Source organism: Zasmidium cellare (assembly GCF_010093935.1).
Source record: "Zasmidium cellare ATCC 36951 unplaced genomic scaffold M409scaffold_16, whole genome shotgun sequence".
NCBI lineage: Eukaryota > Fungi > Ascomycota > Dothideomycetes > Mycosphaerellales > Mycosphaerellaceae > Zasmidium > Zasmidium cellare.
In genome coordinates, this window is record NW_022986960.1 from 512,775 (window position 1) to 528,405 (window position 15,631).

Below are 15,631 nucleotides of genomic sequence, written 5' to 3' on the forward strand. Positions count from 1 at the left end.
GAGGGAATTGGCAGTGTTTGGCTGGAAACGATGGTTGTCGCAGGCGTGCAGCCGCCCGACATTCTTTTTAGGTCTGCGCTAACGTCGGACCGTCCCGCTGAGGCTCGTGCTGATCCTCGACTGCACTTCTCAGGGCAAAAACACTGCGCTCGTGAAACAGGCTACGTCTCAACCCATCAGCGACCCCGAAGACGTGCATCTCGGCCCTCGACGACGAAATGAACCAGGACTCCCTCCGCACGCCTGCAGCGCCTGCATGCACCGCTGCTGCGGGCCACCATTTGCTCGCCCACCGCTGTGACCGGGTTTGAGGGCCTCCGCAGGATCGTGATGGGGACTTCACCTCGCCTCCGAAACAACCCCACCGAGACTACTGCTGTATCGGACAGCGTCTAGCAGCCCGATTGACGCTGAGAGCAGGAGACACTACTCTGTAGAGTAGGAAGGTCATGTATATAAGCACTCGTTCAGGTCCAAGTCCGCTCCCTCTGTCACCGCCACTGCTAGAGTCTTTTCCCTGCTACGTCTTGTTGCATTGCATCGTCCACTCGTTGTGCTCAGTGAGCATCGTTATTGTTGTCCATTCTTTCCAGTCTTGACGACTGCACATTCTTTTCTCGGGACACGGGTGTCCAGCATAGACATACTTCCCCATCCCTCCCAACTCTGAGCAACCAAGCTCCCAAACAAGCTCTTCAGCATGAAGTATCTTTCTTCCGTTCTGGCTGCGGCCGGCATGGTTGGCTTGTCCAACGCAAAGCCAAAGCTCGATCCTCGCCAGGCTGATCCGTCTACCTGTGCCTGCACGCCTGCTGGGACTGGGGGTGTTACCCACATCTCTACGTACACATACACATCGACCGCCACCATCACGCAAACGGAGACACAAACCGAGACTGCCATTTACAGCTCTGGGACTCTGATCTCTCCAACTCAGTCCAATGGTGGAAGTCCACCAGGCTACGGGGGTGGCAGCAGTGTGACCGGCGCTGCTTCGAGCACTGGTACTGCGTTCACTCTTCCTGGTCAATCTGGATCCTACAGCTACTCTGTCGTTACCATTACCGTCACTCAGCCCGGTGGTTCTCCCTCTTTGTCGACCTCATCGACTCTTGTTCCTGCAACACCGACCGAGGTCAGCCAAACTGGAAGCAACAGCCCTCCTGCATACAGCCCTTCTGTGGTTACGATCACCATCACGAATGGTAATGGAGAGACGACTGTCATCTCTTCAAATACAGAAGTGCCAATCAAGTCGACTGGCGTCCCGTACTACCCCATTCCCGGCAACAACTCGGCGCCCATTGGCACGGGTACCGGCACGGGCATCCCCTATCCTCTGCCATCGAGCTCGTCTGAGGTCAGCCCGACCACTACGGGCCCAGCTCCACCGCCATATGGAGGATCGAGCGGTGCATCCTCTATCGTGCCTGTAGGAACATCGACCGGTGTCCCTTACCCGATCTCCTCGCCCAGCGGTGGCTCGCCGCCTTACCCAACCGGTTCGGCGCCCGGTTACAGCTCGAGCGGGACTGAAGTGTCACCTGGCTCAACTGCCAGCCTACCATCCAGCCCACCGCCTGGCTACAGCGTCACCGACATTACGACAATCTACACAACGACTTGCCCGGCGAGCAGCGTCATTACCTCGGGCAGCACAACTTTGACCACTACGTACAGCTACTCGACTGTGTCGACGGTCACCTCAACAATCCAGTCGACCGTGACTGTGTCGACCCCAGGCGCGACTAGCGTTGGTCCGACTGGGTCGACCCCGCCAGGTCAGTGAAATATGAAGCCTTGAACATGGCCACGAGCTAACATGCTATGTAGGTACTGCTCCGCCATACGGAACATCCTCTGCGTTCAACAGCACCGCGGTCGGACCAACTGGCACAAGCCTCACCAGCCCAACAATCATTACATACTCGACGTCGACAATCTACTCGACTACCGAGCTTACGATCACTTCTTGTGCTGAGACTGTGACTGACTGCCCAGCCAGCAGCACGATCGTCACTACATCTTCCGTCGCTATCGGCACCACTCTCTGCACTCTGACGCAAACAGCTGGTGTTCCACCATCATCCTCTGCTTCTGCTCCAATTGGCACCGGCGTGCCAGTTCCACCTGCTGGTTCGACGTCCGTTCCCCCATACCCTTACTCGAGCTTGAGCAGCACGGCAGTTGGACCTACCGGTACGGGTCCCGCACCGCCACCTTACTCTATCCCCGGCACTGGAGTATCTTCGAGCACTGTGGTCGGCCCCACGGGTACATCCTCGGTCCCAACCTACCCTATCTCGTTGCCAAGTTCGACCCCATCGACGTCAAGCACTGAAGCTGGACCGACAGGATCATCTTCTGTGTCGATCCCGGCCTATCCGAGCTCTTCTTCGAGCTCGACTGAAGGCTCGCCAACGGGTTCTGGCCCTGCACCACCGCCATACTCCATCCCATCATCCACAGGACCAAACAGCACTGCGGTCGGTCCTACCGGCGGCACTCGTCCTCCATTCTCTTACTCCCCTTCGTCGGGAACTGCCCCTATCGGCACTGCACCAACTAGCTCGTACCCGATCGGTACCGCACCGCCGTACTCGTACAGCCCTTCATCTAGCTCAAGCAGCACTGAAGGGTCGCCAACTCAGAGCTCCTCCAGCGGCGTTTCGCCCCCAGGGTATAGCTCGCCGTCGTCTTCAAGCACTGAGGCATCGCCAACGCAGAGCACATCGACTGGTGTCTCGCCTCCAGGATATGGTTCTCCTTCGTCTTCCAGCACTGAAGGCTCGCCAACTCAGAGCAGCCCGACAGCGCCTGGCTATGGTTCACCTTCGTCTTCCAGCACTGAGGGCTCGCCAACCGAGACTGCTCCAACCGCTCCTGGCTATGGCTCGCCATCCTCGTCTAGCACCGAGGGATCACCAACCGAGACTGCGCCAACAGCGCCTGGCTACGGATCTCCATCATCAAGCACTGAAGGTTCGCCGACTACAACAGCGCCAACTGCACCTGGCTACGGCTCGCCTTCCTCCTCAAGCACTGAAGGATCACCAACCGAGAGCAGCCCCAGTGCGCCTGGATATGGTTCGCCATCATCAAGCAGCACGGAGGGATCGCCCGTCGAGAGTACATCATCGACCAGCGCACCAGCTCCTACAGGATACGGCTACCCAAGCTCGAGCAGCTCGACCGAGGGAAGTCCCATAACCGACACGACGTCGACGTCTGCCACTGCTCCAGGCTACGGCGCACCAACCAGCAGCTCTGAGGCAGCCCCAACAGCCCCAGGCTATGGCCAGACCTCTGTTAGCAGCACCGTGATCTCGCCCACAGCCTCCTCGACCGCATCCATTCCCGGATACGGCTCTCCATCCAGCAGCGGAACCGAGATTTCTCCTGCTCAGACAACCGCCCCCACGGCTCCAGGCTACGTGTCCCAACCTCCAGCCCCATCCTGCACCCTCGCCCCGTCCTACGGCTCCGCCCTTTCAGAAGTCAGCGCAAACCTCCCGAGCGGCTCCCTCAACAAAGTCATCCCCAAGGACTCCGTCAACTCCGTCGTCGGCGGCCTCATGGGTGAACTCAACGGCAAGCTCGGAGGCAGCGCTCAACTGAACGGCGCCTTGCCCACCGCCCTCCCATCCTCCTACACCGACGCCAACGGCGAGACGAAGCCCCTCGACTACGAAGGCGGCATGACCCTCGGCAACATCGTCGACTGGTGCGCCTACCTCGCCGTCAAGTCGTACGGCGACGCAGGCGCAGTCGTCAAGGGTAGCGCGAGCGGGAGTGCGAGCGGCAACCTAGACGGAAGTGTCTCCTTCGGCATCAGCATGGGCGGTGGTATGTCCGGCAACTTCGGCGTTGGCAAACGCGCCCATGCTCGTGCCCTCCGCGTTTAAAAACTTGTGACTTTTGCACTTTACCGGCCACCGGGGACCGTGGCTGGCTGCGGATCCTTTCAGTTGGTCCGAGACCCAATACCACATATCATATGAAAAATGAAAACATGAGCAAGACTGAGATGACATTCATTGAGAAAGGCGTTCTTTGAATTTGAGAGATTGAGGGGTGTTGATATGGATGGACAAAGGGAGAAAGGGAGAGCTTTTCACATATTGTATGAATAGATATGACTTGCCTCACTCGCACAGAGGAGGACGGAAATATGGGATATGGATGGATATCAACAGATAGAAATGAGAAATTGGATCTTTTGATGGCAATAAACATCCCCTACATCCTCCCTAGACTCCAGGCTTTGCCTTTGCCCTTCTGGGGAGGAATCGATATCCTTCAACGTTTGGAGTGAAGACACACAGACTTTGACCTTCTTGATGCTTCATCCAAGGGAGAGCGTACGATGGGTGTCAAATCGTTGTACATTGCCCATATTTGCCTGGCGTCAACCACCTGCTTAAGCCACCGAGCGGACCCGCCGCTGTCGAAATCTCTTTCTTCTGCGTCTTCGATGGCAGCAGTTGATGTCAATCCATGAATAGACCGATTCTGATGACGGCATTCCACGATTTTCAATCGTTGGGCATGTTCATCGCTGGGAGCTTTCACTCGCCGACGAGGCCTCAGCCTGATCGCGCTCCTGAGCATTATCCTCGAGAAAGAGTATGTTGCTTGTTGCTACACGCTTAATACCTTCGAGGGTGCTTTGTACGATCCTCCAGTAGCCTCTCGTATACTTCCTGGCTGCTTTGTCACGGTACTCCGAACAAAATATCGATATGACTGCCCTCTGCCGATCTGGCTATATCACTGCCCCTGGTCTACTGGACTCTACTACGAGCCCCCAAATCGTTTCTCCATCATCACTGGCATCTTCTCCATCGACTCGAGTACCAGAGCCACCGCCGTATTATCGTCGTCGCCGGCAAAACATCGGTTCGGCCGAAACTTCACCATATCGTCCCTGGGTCGTTCCTGGACCAAAAGACATCCCCTTTGAACCTACAGCAGTGCAAGAAGGTCAAAAAAGAGGACATTGGACGGGTAGGGGATCGACTAGTGATTTAATTAATTTCCCGGAAACAGAGAGCGATGTGGAGGGATAGCTTACACCCTAGACCTCCCGCAGCTTCAGTCAGGCTAGTCGCAATAACGGACAGCTGGATCTTGCAAAGCGGGCGCTCTACCACTGAGCTACACGCCCTTTTTTCCCGGATGGAGTAGCTACCAGGGTCGTAGAGACTCGAAAGCTGATTGGGTGATGTGAGAAGAGCTTTTGAAATATGTCAACGCTCATCCGTTTGTTGCTCGTTTGAAAGTGGAGCAAAGACGACTGCCGCATCTTCAAACAGGGCTCTTGCGATTGTCGACGGTCTGATATTCCAATGAGCCATTCTATCTCTTCAATGGCTATCTCGGCTGCGGCTGTTGGAGAATGTGAAGTCAAAATCCCCGGCTTGGCATTGAGACTCCACCTCCTCCAGTGCCCTCAACATGTCCTCCTCTTCCTCGAACGATGGATACGAGCGAGAGAATGCTGATGTTGTCCAACAGAACGGCCATACATCATCTGAAGACCAGTGTACGTGCCCGACGGGAAGGCTGAGAGCTGAGGGAACGTTCCGAGGGCATCTCGAATAAAGGGAACGTTGGCATTCCGCCATGACCGCACACGAACATACACCTCGCTGCATCAAGACCTATGTTAGGGCCTCGCGAATGCCTGTCTCATCCCAAGTTCGCCGGCGATAGTCGATACTGCGAAAGGAGAACCTTTGATCATGAAGCGAAATGGGAAGCGAACGAAGCCCGCGAGACTAGACCCGATATTCGAACTGGTAGAGGAACCGTGAAATCGTTCAAAGAACTACAAGAGCAGAAGGGCATCAACCAACTCCGTGGTCAGTACAGATGGTTTGATAATGCCAAGATGAAGGCAGGTCGGAGTAGAAGGGGACATCACAACGAAGAGCTTCACTCAGTACATACCAACGAACTGTGGGTCAATCACACATATGTGAGACCCTACTATATCAAGTGGAAGTTATCAGAAAAACGGACGAAAGTACTTGTGTACTCAAGCCTTGCATGCTGGATGTTTGCTCCGGCTGGCTACGTTAGCGCACCTTTTCGTTGGACTCGTATGTCACGGACCTCAACGCGTTTGCTGCGCAAAGACATTTACCGCAATCAGAGGTGATCGAGGTCCTGAGCAGCCACTTCTGGGCTTTTCTACCCTCACTTCTCCTGACTGTCGATACTAAATTTGTCATGAGCTCCCTTCATACAGCTTGTCAAGAGTATGCCAACGTCTGGTAGGGAAGACCTGAACACACTGCCTCTCGAAAGCATCCACAGGAATTCCGACGTGCCGGGACCTGAATGATTCGAAGTCCTCCGTGCTTTGCTGCTTCCACGAGTGGTCTTTGAGCACTGGGTCGGCATGATATCCTTTGCCACCAGCGTTGTCGAACGGGACGTCACTCGATCTTTTCGATCGCAGCCTTGCGATGGGCCACTTCCAGCCGGAAGACCAAGCCAAGTGCAGTCAGCGGCAATGCACCTGCCACATACATGCAAATCCCAGGATCAACCATAAGCTACACGGAGCGTTCATCTCCCACGTGGAGAAACACCATGCTGAAAAAGGTTGCAACGAAAGTGGCAGGCAGAAATATCATCGTCACGGCTGCGATGCCACGCATGAGCTCGCTATCCTTCTTCATCGCACTCGCAATCTCACTGTTGAGCCGCGGCAGGATCAACGAGCGGGTCGCATCGAGCTGTATCCTGACCCGCTCGCGGAGATGCTGGATCTGGTTATGCTGGCTCTGGGCGACCTCGATCCTATACACATATGCGTCTCGCACAGCGTCTAGGCATTTAGTCGGTTGGTCCGGGTTCGATCGCTTACGCAGCGCAGCACACAAGTCATCGTATCGATCCAAGTGCGCAATCATCGCACGGATGGTAGCTCCGATCAAGGTCGACCTCCAGGAGACGTCGCGCAATCCATCGAGCACCACGTAGCCGTCTTTGTTGAAGAACGCCAACTCTCGAGGAGGCAAGGCTCGACGCCAGGCACTCGGAGACCACTGAGACCAGTCTTGCTCTCGAGATCTTGAACGTCGAAGTCCCAGTTGCATCTTGCCCTCTCGACGAGGTCGTACTCGGTTGATATTAGCTCATACAAAGCATCGAAGATGGTGGCCTTCGGTTTCCTCTCATACAGCGACTGCATTTTCTCCAGGCAATTCGTAACCAAGCCGACTACCAGGATAAAGGTATCTCCGGTGACGAAATCATGCCGTGCGTACACTGCGTTTTCATGATCCAGCCAACCACCGATCTTATACGCAACATGGAACACAGTTGCGTCGACGCCGCCGTTTCCTGGAGTCTCGGCTTGTGACAGGGCTTGTAAAGTCCCGCCACTAATGTCGTGCATCAACTCGACGAAGCCAGGCAAGACTTCAAAGTGTTCCAAGACCTTCAACCATATGGCAGAGTCCAACGCAATCGCACTAGCTGTCCCTCGGGGGACATAAATTCGGGTCTGCCGGACGTATATCACTGTTGTCGATCCGCGGGGTACTGTTTTTCCGATTGCGGTCCTGATTTCACTCGTGCTCTCGAGTGTTTCATGCGCCAGACATTCGCCATGGTGTATTACCAAGCGTGAAAGCCTACTTGGTAAACGGTAGTCGGCGTACTCGGCGTCCTGGGTCAGGAGGTGACGGATCCTGTCTGGACGCGATGTGCCTGGATCAAAGAAGCGACATCTCAGGCCAGGCGTTCTGTGGCATGGTTGACATCAATGAATTAGGCTGTGAACTGCTTGTTGGAGATATTTTGTCACAGATCGGCATGTGAAGGCACTTGAATATGACAGAAGCTCGATGGCTGCAGGATGAAACGTACGTCTGAACACCTGTATATGAGTTGATTACACCTACTTAGGAGAAGCAGATGATCATCCCTGCTACTCATATCTGAGGAAAAGCGCACTGCGGTGACTGAACGGGGCAAAAGGGCAACAGTACGGACTCCTTCAGCGCACGGGGTGCGGCACGCCTTCTCGATCGGACACATGGATACGTGAAAGCGTCCTGTCTTCTGAGACTTGTACTGCACGTTCTGTACTACAATAACTCTAAAACAGCATCCAAGGCGACGAAACTCACACTATTCGAAGGTGAGGCGACAGGCGAACCGCTGCGTCATGGCAGGGCGGCCTCTCCTAAATCCAGGACTCGGGAGGTTCCTGCGGCAAACGCATTGAATGCGAACGGCAAGGAACTGTGAAGGCCCCCTTCTGCTGTTGCGCTAATGCAGATCAATAACTATCGGTGGCATGACAGGCCCCCTGTTTTCAACTGGGTGCATCGGACTTGCAAACCCTCTCTATGGCCGGATATGTGTACTTGGTAAACCTGCGCTACAACTTGATCGAGCGCATCAGACGGTGCTGCGCACCAGACAAGCCGGGGGCGCGCCAATCATGACATCCCATGACTGGCGAGCGATTCGGGACTCGAACAAGGCCATCATCGACCTGCGAGTCACCACCATTCGTTCAAAAACACCTGCAGCAACCTCGGCCGCTCAGGGTGAGAAGAAGCCGGAGGCGGAGAAAGCCAAAAATCAGCCATCCCCTACAATCGTACAGTCAGACGGCGACAACAAGGACAAGTACGACCCCAAGGGCCTGCACGAGCTTCGAAAACTCTATGACGAACGCGACCTAGGAAGCGAGGGCGATGCGGAACAACTTCGCTGGCGGCTACCTGTTGTAGTCGCTCCGGCCAAGATCAGACTCTGAATTCCAATTCAGGTACCTCGCTGAAGCCTTGAGGATCCTTCGCCATGAGCTGCGGACCGACGACCCAGCATCAATCATTTACACCATGCCGCCTCGCAAGAGCATAAATCCGGCCAATCCTCGAGCTCGCAGCCCAAGAGAGCGCCACAAGCCACATCAGACCTGTTTGGCATGTAGCATTCACATGTCATGGCATGCAGCTAAATTCGATTGACATGTGAATGCTAACTAAACTTAAATACCGCTAGCAACAGAACCTGATCTAGACTGCACCAACCAACATCAGCCGAGAAGTTAACCCACCGGCATCAACGAAGCCGCACTCGACATCAAGCAGCATGTCGCCGGGCCCACGCCGGTCACCATCCAAGATTTAACGTAGAGGAGACGATGAGCGACAAGCGCGACTTAAGCGCGACATAGCGCTTGACTGAGCATATTTGGTTCACCTGCGTTATGTAAAGAGCGTCAAACCCCAAGGGAGGCGCCTGACCCTCTCTCAAGCGCTTCAAGGTTCCAGGTGAGTCTCACACACTTGACACAGCGCGTACTACTTCGACACGGAGCACAGGTGTAGCTTCTCCAGGTCCTAAGATGCGGCGTAAAGCGAAAGATCCTCACCTGTCAAAGCGACACCGCTGTGCTTCTGTGGCAGCCTTGTTGATGGAGAGCCTCACCTGCAGAAACGCTCAACTCAGGCGCTGATGTAGCCCTCAAATTTCACAGTGGGATTGTACCGGCCTGAGAACATTCCTACTCTCCCTTCTCCGCTTGACATCTCACTTCTGCGCTGAGGGCACTTGACCCCTGAGAAAAGCGGGCTGTCACCTCTCTTGCGGCCTCCGCTTGTTCCGCTACCTACATGCAGGAAGTGCTCCCTCCACCATGAGGCCTAGATCTACTTGCTGGTTCGCTGCCAGATCTCATCCTAGCGATTTGCCGGGATGCTTGATCTAGATCTCACCCTGTTGGAAAGGATAGCTATCCCGGACACTCTGGAGGATCACACCACTGCCCGCTACTTGGCATGATTTTGACTTCACTCTCTGGCTGGTATTGACGAGCGATCATCAAATGCTCTTGCACTACCGACTCCCGTGAGTGGAAGTTATTGCAATGGCGAGGGTTGCGGTGGTTGATGTTGGCGGTCATTTGACACAGCACCGACACAAGATGGCGTGTAGCCGGTGCTCAGTATAGGTTCCGTCCAGGCATGCCCGAGAGAAGCAGAACACTGCAATCCTGGAGCTTCACCACCACTTCGAGCTCTTATAGCCGTCATGCATTCTTCTTCGCATTGGGGTCAAGCAGGCAAGATCAACTTGGCAGAGACACCACTCTCGAACTCAATCATCTTCAAACGATCCATGGAACGATTGACTGACAAATAGCTCGAATAACATATCAACACAGCCCAGGCGCAAGCCCTCAGATACCTCCTGATCTCCTTTCACGCCCCAGCACTAAAAAACACACATCTCACCGTTCCACAACAAAATGCACCACTTCCAGACCCTCCTCGCAATCCTGTCCCTCCTAAATCTCACCACCTGCCAAAGCCTCGTGGAGCTCATCCAATCTCAGCCCGACCTCACCACCCTCCTCACCGCCCTCAACGCCGTCCCGCGCTTCACAAACCACCTTGCCTCTCTCCACGACATCACAATCCTCGCCCCCACAAACGCCGCCTTCGCAAAAGTCCCACCTCGCTCTCCCTTGGGAGAAGCACTCGCCCAAGCTGCGCTCGCCACGCCAGAGAATCCTGCGCCGGGGCCGGTGCGAGCGGGGATTCGAGCGCTGCTTGCTTATCATGTTTTGAAGGGGGTGTATCCTGCTTCTAGTGCGGGAGAGACGCCGGTGTTCGTGCCGACGGTGTTGGATAGTTCGTTTGAGGTTGGAGGGGTGAGCGTGGCGAATGTGAGCGGTGGGCAGAATGTGGGTGTCAAGGCGGACGGTGGGGGAGTCGAGATCATCTCGGGTGGACTGGCGATGTCGAGGGTTGTGCAGGCGGTATGTTTGTCCGTTTGAGTGGTGGTGAGGGGTTGGGAGACGCTGATGGGAGATCCTGTGCAGGATATCCAGGCGCCGAATAATGTCATCGTTCATAGGATCGATACGCTGCTTCAGCTTCCTGTTAATGTCACGACGACCGGCTCCGCTACGGGGAACACGGCCATGGTCGACGCTTTGAAGCAGACTGGTCTGGATGATACGTTAGACGCGGTTGCCGACTTGACGGTCTTCATTCCGAACAACCAGGCCTTCGAGGCAGCGCAGTCGGTCATCCAAGGGGCTGACGTGCAGACTCTTGTTAAAGTCCTGTCGTACCATGCTGTGGTTGGAGATGTGCTGTTCTCGAGTGAACTGTGTAGGGGGAAGTTGAAGACTGTCGAAGGGAGCAAAGTGAAAGTTACCGTGTCTGGTGACGGTGTCTTTGTGGATAGCGCAAGGGTGGTGGTCCCGGATATCATTCTGTCGGATAGAGTAGGTCATTTTATCGATGGGTGAGTTAGGTCTCCTTTTCTAGAGACACGTCTATGTCATGGAGTGAAAACTGATTGGATCGCAGGATTTTGATGCCTAGTGATTGATGAGCAGAGGCGATCGATGGGAAAGGGGAGCCCTCTGACCCTCTCATGATGTACTCGTAATGATAATTATCTGCCACTGTAATGAAATAATGCTGTTCTGGCGCCGACATATGTTTCAAGCGAGCAAAAACAAAGAGTTCAACCCACATTCCAAACCACGTGTGCGGTCTCTTATGTCTTAGTCTAGGATGGGTGTTGGTAAATCAAGTTTTTCCCTGAGATACTGGCAAGACATTAGGAATGTATTTCGGTTCAATATTCCGGCTCGCGCAAGTGGACTGCTGCTCGTTCCTAACACTGTGTCGAACATGTGACCAGTGTAACGATTTCTTTCCCTCCTGGAGCAACCGGACACGTACAAAGAAAGTAGGTACAAACAAAGAACTTGTCCGCCGCAGCGGCATGTAAGACCTTCTCAATAGGCACACAATTCGCTTTTGAACAGCTTGGGTGTTATTCTCAATCGTCTAGCATTCGAAACTTCATCCAGCAGCATGGAGGCCGACCTTGACGATGGGAGGCGGCCAAGACGCCGTCCTAGGAGCATTGTGTTTTTCGACCATGGAGAGCCCTCGCGAGGGGAGAAAAAGCTGGAAGCTGCCGACAAAATACGCCCATGGCCTCGGTGGCACGTCAACTGGCCTAGATTCCACTGGATAAAATATTTCCGAATCGTTAGATTCGTGCTTCAAGCCATAGTCTTATGGTTCACCGTCTTGACCCTGGGCGGTCTCCTTTTGCGAGGCCTTGGTTCCTTCTGCAGGCACACGCCTCTCAGTCCGGCAATCTGCAACAGTCAATGGATCACATCGCAAGAACCGGTGCTTGCCAAATATAGCCCGGGCAAGACACCGACGACGAAGCCACTCCAAGAACTCAGCAAGCTCAACGAAATCTCACCTTCTCTCCAAACCCTCGGCCTGGTCATGAACCTCGTCAACACCAACCTGTCATCATCCTACGAAGAACTCTACGCTTTCTCAGACATCTTCCAGCTCTCCAAAGTCGATCTCGAAAACCTCGCCGTCGCCACTCATCACACGCAGGATATCGTGGAGCAATTCAGCAACGAGGAGTATTTCTACCGATCAAGCAGCTTGCTGTGGAACCAGAATGGCATCAATGTGCTAGGAACCGGAGTGGACGTATTCCGAGAAGCCCTCAATGACAGTTCCACGTGGACTCTGGCGTTCTCCGAGCACGCTCTTCACAGAGTCCCGTACGCCGGCGGATGGAGCCTTTCGAGGAATCTCCTGAAGGAATACTTTTACTTTGTGGGTGAGCAGGAGCTGGCGGTCAGAGAGCTGGTCGTCCAGGCGACAGAGGTCGATTTTGTGCTAGGAGGTCTTCTTGGGCTCTTCGGACAGCTTGAAAGGAAGCTCGAGCGTGTCGTGGAAGAGAGAGGGCGAGTTTGTGGGAACGAGATCTCGGAGGACAAGGGCAAGCTGTGCGTGCTGGATCAGTCTCATCAGCTCCGAGCAGCCACAAGCATGCGGGCGGCCGTGCAATGGTCACAGGATGTCGTCAAAGTCGCCGAAGCACATTACAAGAACCTGCTTTCTGAGCTCAGCAGTACGTTAGAGGTCTTGCGCTCTGATATGAGAGGGTATCGCTCGCGGTTCCCTTCAAAGAGCGTGCTTTCGTTGCGGCATTTGAACGAGACACTTGTCACGGAACGGAAGCAGATCGATGCGTTTGTTCAGACGGCGGAGAAGGCTGAGGAGGTCCTTGACAGCTTCGGGGACGGATTTCTCGGTGGTGACGAAGAGGGAGATGTTGCTTGGCCGCAGCAATTGAAAGATGCCGTCGCGAAGAGGCAGCTGCAGTGGTGGTAGATAGTGTAGGATCGATCCTTTCGCAATCATGTCAGTCGTACAAGGCCAATTTAGCGATACACTCCTGATTTCAATCAAATGCGGTCACCGACAATGTTTCCACACTCTGCACAAGAGCACCACGTGCGTGGACAGCCACATGATACTCGCCTGATGCAGACAACGCGGAGCGGTCTGTCATCGAGCAAAGTTGCTGCAGGTCCCTGCAAGACGTGCGTGCATCGGCTCTTGTCGACAGCCCCTATCCGATAGTCCAGCGCCAATCAAACCCAGCGAAACTCTCGAGCTTTTCTGGAAAGCATCTAGATCTGCATATCTCGTCATCGCTAGTGCATGTTTCGCAAGCATCGAGAGCTACACATTTTCGTTGCCACACAACTTGTTTATCAACGAAGCTTGGGGAAAACTGCCCTTCCTCCCCATTCCTCTTCCCTCCGAGTGAGGGCACGCTTATCCAGACCAGCCATGCTGTCCGTCGGAGATTGCGGGCGCTGGACGTACGAGTTTTAAGCGGTGTCTATGACGGCCACACTCGTATGCCACCTTGTCTTTGTCTACCACCTCTTTGACTACACCATGTGGCGGTGATTTTTTGCCGTTAGGCCACACTCCACCCAAACTCTCGACCTACTCATCCTACTTGCAAAACCCCCGATCGCGCTATCCGGGTTAGACGACCCTTGCGACAGACCGAACTCGGGCGGGCGTCGTGCGTTTCTAATCCTAGAACTCCTCTCTGTCTGTATACATCCTCATCGCAACGACGCAGCACATGTGTCACTCTGGCATCATGGCCGCCCACGAAGAAAACCAAAGGGTCCCCCTCTCCGACGTGCTCCCTCCCCTCGTCTTTGGAACCGCGACATTCAACTACCAATACAACCCGGACCCTTACGAACTCGACACCACCGGCCTCGTGAAGAAGGCGCTCGAGTTTGGGATCCGCGCCTTCGATACCTCACCCTATTACGGCCCTTCCGAAGAAATTCTAGGCGCCGCGCTCGACACCGACTTCGTGCACGAAAACTTCCCCCGCGACGGATTCTTCCTCATCACCAAGTGCGGTCGCGTCGCTTCGGACGAGTTTGACTATTCGAAAGAATGGATCTACGGCAGTATCCAGCGAAGTCTGGAGCGGCTGAAGACCGCGTATCTGGACTTGGTGTACTGTCACGATGTGGAGTTTGTGTCGGAGGATGAAGTTATGGAAGCGATACGGGAGTTGAGGAGGATAAGAGATGAGGAAGGGACGATTCGGTATATCGGCATTTCTGGATACCCGCTGCCTGTCTTGTGCTCGATCGCCAAGCGGGTCTTGCGCGAGACGGGTGAACCACTCGACGCTGTCATGTCGTATGCCAACTTCACCCTCCAGAATCAACTCCTCGCGTCGACGGGGATACACGAGTTGAAGGAGGCCGGCGTTGACGTCGTGCCGAATGCGTCGCCGCTTGGAATGGGTTTATTGAGAAGAGAGGGTGTGCCTGTTGGAAGTATGGGCAACTGGCATCCTTCCAGTAATGAATTACGCACTGCAGTGAAGCGCGCGAGCGACTTTTGCGATCGACACGACGAGAAATTGGAAGTCATCGCTATCCGATACGCTTTGGAGAGCTGGCTCACCATAGGCGCATCGGTTGGCTCTCGCGGCGATCCAGCATCTGGCGTTCCCTGGAAACGGGAGTCCAACATGCAAGTCGGTGGCAGGAGGTTAGGCGTCAGTGTGATGGGTGTCAGCAAAGCCAGCGAACTCGAGAAGACAATGCAAGTATGGAGGAGTATCCTCGACGGACTGGAGAACGGTGCAGAGACCGCACGCCTGGCGGGTCGCTGGAAACGCGACCACGAATGGAGTCTTAACCGTCAAAAGGCGATTCAAATATTGGCGGACGGCATCCAGGAGCACTTGGACGAGTATTTGGACTTTGTTTGGGAATCGCCGCCCAAGAACTTTATCAACAAGCGCGCAAAGCAGCAGAACGGTCAACGACCCGAAGAGGCGCCTTGGATGACCCCGGCTGCCAGTCCGCAGCCCGACGAGATACCCTATCCAGATTCGACGCTTCCGCTGCGATGATGAATGGTGGATGGGTTGGCGTTGGGCTGGCGGGGCATGTGCTCGATATGTCGACGCCCAACCAAGGCGCTCAATTTCACATACTTGGAAAATAGATATTGGAGATGAGACAGCGCTCATCTGCGGTGATATAATAGGCAGCTAGAATAGAGGTCGAAACATGAGACTGCGCGTCATGCGCGGGACTGGAGGGATCATCGCTCCATGATAGCCTTGCCTGTGCGTTTCTTCGCCGTCTTCTATTCTAGCCTTATTGTGGTGTCTCACATGTGAATGACCTAGAATCGACATGCCTGCTGGTGAGGAGTATATGTATTTCGCTGGTGGAGCAAGTGGTCCGGCG

General features: G+C 54.6%; 7 protein-coding genes across 7 annotated transcripts; 6 read left to right on the top strand and 1 right to left on the bottom strand.

Moving 5' to 3' along the window:
- Window positions 1-700: 700 nt before the first annotated feature.
- Window positions 701-3,905, top strand: M409DRAFT_54407 (uncharacterized protein; the record flags this gene model as incomplete). The annotated part of the gene is made up of 2 exons (XM_033812700.1): window positions 701-1,781; window positions 1,834-3,905. The coding sequence occupies 2 exons, from the start codon at window positions 701-703 to the stop codon at window positions 3,903-3,905; spliced, it is 3,153 nt and encodes a 1,050-aa protein (XP_033668110.1).
- A 592-nt stretch (window positions 3,906-4,497) lies between these two features.
- Window positions 4,498-5,069, top strand: M409DRAFT_54408 (uncharacterized protein; the record flags this gene model as incomplete). Its single annotated transcript, XM_033812701.1, has 2 exons — window positions 4,498-4,626; window positions 4,689-5,069. The coding sequence occupies 2 exons, from the start codon at window positions 4,498-4,500 to the stop codon at window positions 5,067-5,069; spliced, it is 510 nt and encodes a 169-aa protein (XP_033668111.1).
- A 1,494-nt stretch (window positions 5,070-6,563) lies between these two features.
- M409DRAFT_22651 (uncharacterized protein) lies at window positions 6,564-7,626 on the bottom strand (the record flags this gene model as incomplete). Its single annotated transcript, XM_033806432.1, has 3 exons — window positions 6,564-7,083; window positions 7,134-7,487; window positions 7,559-7,626. 3 exons carry the CDS (start codon window positions 7,624-7,626, stop codon window positions 6,564-6,566), a joined length of 942 nt encoding a protein of 313 aa, XP_033668112.1.
- Window positions 7,627-8,464: 838 nt separating this feature from the next.
- On the top strand, window positions 8,465-8,785 carry M409DRAFT_22652 (uncharacterized protein; the record flags this gene model as incomplete). The annotated part of the gene is made up of 1 exon (XM_033806433.1): window positions 8,465-8,785. One exon carries the CDS (start codon window positions 8,465-8,467, stop codon window positions 8,783-8,785), a length of 321 nt encoding a protein of 106 aa, XP_033668113.1.
- Window positions 8,786-10,282: 1,497 nt separating this feature from the next.
- On the top strand, window positions 10,283-11,376 carry M409DRAFT_54411 (uncharacterized protein; the record flags this gene model as incomplete). The annotated part of the gene is made up of 3 exons (XM_033812702.1): window positions 10,283-10,795; window positions 10,859-11,289; window positions 11,355-11,376. The coding sequence occupies 3 exons, from the start codon at window positions 10,283-10,285 to the stop codon at window positions 11,374-11,376; spliced, it is 966 nt and encodes a 321-aa protein (XP_033668114.1).
- Window positions 11,377-11,870: 494 nt separating this feature from the next.
- Window positions 11,871-13,211, top strand: M409DRAFT_22654 (uncharacterized protein; the record flags this gene model as incomplete). The annotated part of the gene is made up of 1 exon (XM_033806434.1): window positions 11,871-13,211. One exon carries the CDS (start codon window positions 11,871-11,873, stop codon window positions 13,209-13,211), a length of 1,341 nt encoding a protein of 446 aa, XP_033668115.1.
- A 790-nt stretch (window positions 13,212-14,001) lies between these two features.
- Window positions 14,002-15,288, top strand: M409DRAFT_54413 (uncharacterized protein; the record flags this gene model as incomplete). Its single annotated transcript, XM_033812703.1, has 1 exon — window positions 14,002-15,288. One exon carries the CDS (start codon window positions 14,002-14,004, stop codon window positions 15,286-15,288), a length of 1,287 nt encoding a protein of 428 aa, XP_033668116.1.
- Window positions 15,289-15,631: the final 343 nt, after the last annotated feature.